Source organism: Nicotiana tomentosiformis, unplaced genomic scaffold, assembly GCF_000390325.3.
Source record: "Nicotiana tomentosiformis unplaced genomic scaffold, ASM39032v3 Un00534, whole genome shotgun sequence".
NCBI lineage: Eukaryota > Viridiplantae > Streptophyta > Magnoliopsida > Solanales > Solanaceae > Nicotiana > Nicotiana tomentosiformis.
This window is the reverse complement of record NW_027175093.1, coordinates 1-2,866: the sequence shown is the minus strand read 5'-3', so window position 1 is coordinate 2,866 and position 2,866 is coordinate 1. Positions and strand designations below refer to the sequence as shown.

Sequence of the window (2,866 nt, the reverse complement as noted above, 5' to 3'; positions counted from 1 at the left end):
CCTCTGTTTTATATGATAGAAATGGGGACCCAATGGAGTCGAACTATTTCCTTAATATATAACATAGCATATTCTTCAGCCGAGAAAGTAGTTTTGGCTGGAAGAAAATGAGCTGACATGATCCAGATTCAATCAAACCCTTGACGTGATCATGATAATCTGGTAATGAAATCCATGTTGATCGCTTCCTATTTCTAGGTCACAATTTCCATATATCGCAGCAACCCTCTCAATTTTTGATGTTCAATCTTAACTTGTTGGAAATTTGGACACGAGTGACGTATCCGGCAATGTACCTCTTCATGTTGTTCAACCAATATAACTGTCGAAGATCGTGGTACATCTTGGTTGACCCCGGATGAATGGAATACCGGGATTGGTTAATCTCTGTCATGATCTTCTCTCGAAGTCCTTCGAAATTAGGTACACATAGCTGATCCTTGTATCTAAGGGCCCCGTCCTTGGATAGCCCAAACCCTTGCTTCTTTTGAAAGGGGATGCTTCCTCTTATTTTCACCAAGGCTAAATCTTCAAATTGTCGCACCTTTACTTCGGCCACTAACAAGGACTTGGCAGTATTCAGAAATGTGATTCCTCTATTACCGGTGTCAAGCAACTGTACACAAATTCATCTCCAATTTATGCTCTTACACATACCGCATGATGCCCATAGACATCTGACTTAATGCATCATCCACCATGTTTGCCTTCCTGGGGTGGTATAGAATATCAACATCATAGTCCTTTAATACATCGAGTCACATTCATTGCCTTAAATTCAACTATTTTTTGCTTGAATATGCACTGCAAGCTCTTGTGATCGGTGAATATGTTAACATGACACACGTATAGGTAGTGACGCCATATCTTCAGGGCGAAAATGGCAGCTACTAACTCCAGGTCACGGGTCAGATAATTTTGCTCATGTTTCCTCAACTGCCTTGAATCATATGCATTCAATTTCCCATGTTGCATTAGTACGCTGCCTAATCCCACTATGAGGAATCCCAGTATATGACATACCCATTGGGTCCCTCAGGAAGAGTTAATAGTGGTGTCGAGGTTAACCTATCCTTTAACTCCTGGAAGCTCTTCTTACAACCATTAGTCCACCGAATTTTCACTTCCTTATTCATCAATTTTGTCAAAGAAGCAGTTATGGATAAGAAATTCTCAACAAACCTTCAGTAGTAGCCAGCCAAGCCAAGGAATTTGTGTACCTTGGTATGGGTTGTAGGCCTTAGCCAATTCTTAACTGCTTCAGCCTTTTGACTATCAACTTATGTACCCTCACCGGACACTATGTGCCCAAGAAAGGCCACTAAGTTCAACTAGAACTCGTACTTGGAAAATTTGGGTACAAATTGTGATCCCGAAGTATGTGCAAAACCATTCGCAAATTCTCTCCGTGCTCCGCCTCTGTTCGAAAATATACCAGTATATCATATATTAACATGATCACAAAAATATCCAAATACAGCTTGAACACTCGAGTCATCAAATCCATGAAGGCCGATGGTGCATTGTTTAGGCTACACGACATAACAAGACATTTGTAGTGGACATATCTGGTCCGAAAGGATGTCTTCGGAACATCTTCTTCCTTGTTCCTTAGCTGATGATATCCACATCTGAGATCGATCTTCGAAAAAAACTTAGACACCTTGCAATTGATAAAACAATATCATCGATCCTTGGAAGTGAATTCTTTCTCTTGATGGTCACCATATTTAACTATCGATAATTAATACACATCCTTAACGAACCATCATTCTTTCGAACAAATAGCACTTTAGGCTCCCCACGGGGAAGTGGTGGGTCGAATGAAGCCCTTATCAAGAAGTTCCTTAAACTAGTCTGTTAACCTTAAACTCCGTAGGAGCTATTCTGTATGGATGAATAGACATAGGCTATATATCAAGTGGCACATCGATAGAAAACTCAATCTCCCTCTCTGGTGGAATGCATGAGAGCTCATCCGGGAACACATCAGGAAATTCAATAACGACTAAAACCAATTGAATGGTGTGATGCTTCGCCTCTACATCTTGTACCCATACCATCTAATAGAAACATCCTTTCGTCATCATCTTTGGGGCCCTAAGGTAAGAAATAAGCTTCCTTTATGGCTCTGCAACATTGCCATTCCATTCGATAACGGGCTGTCCCAGAAAGTTAAAGTGAAATACCTTCCTCCAACAATCCACTATGGCATAACAAGAGGCCAGCCAATCAATTCCCATAATGACATTAAATTCTACCATTTTTAATTCATTCAAATCGGCCAAGGTAAGGTGATCATAAATCATCACATCGCAATCTCGATACACTTGCCTAAATATCACGGACACGCCCACTGGCATGGACATCCCAAACGGTTGTCGTAGCAATACATACTTTACCACATTAACCAACAACAAATGGATTAATATACGACAGGGTAGAACCTAGATACAAATGGATTAAATTCTCCTGTATTTCTCGTGGACCGGGACATTTAGATTAACCATGGTCGTGATATCTAGCAACTTGTTGTAGCCTCTTGTGATCCTCTAAGTTCTATTCATAGTCCTGAATAGGAGCAATAACCGTAATCAGGTTCAATGAAGCTTTAGTAACCACAACAAGAATCTCATTGAAAGTTGAATGTTAGTTTTGTTCAGCATCCTTGAATCTTCGACTAGCATAACCACATATTTTTCTTTGGCCTTATTCTTCTTCAAGTAAAATTGCGCTCTAACATTCATTGCTGGCATATGTCTAAAATATTTTCTTTCCATTGGAGGGAATGTGCAAAAATTTGACACTTTAGGACAACTCTTATATTATTCTAACTGCATTATTTTGTTCCTTGCCCCATGGCTGG

At 40.1% G+C, this 2,866-nt stretch overlaps 1 protein-coding gene across 1 annotated transcript; it reads right to left on the bottom strand.

The window, feature by feature from the left end:
* Positions 1 to 371: 371 nt before the first annotated feature.
* LOC138904125 (uncharacterized) lies at positions 372 to 975 on the bottom strand (the record flags this gene model as incomplete). Its single annotated transcript, XM_070192585.1, has 2 exons — positions 763 to 975; positions 372 to 616 (listed from the first exon to the last, which is right to left on the bottom strand). Coding segments are annotated over exons 1-2 (458 nt in total), but the record flags the coding sequence as incomplete, so codon positions are not given.
* Positions 976 to 2,866: the final 1,891 nt, after the last annotated feature.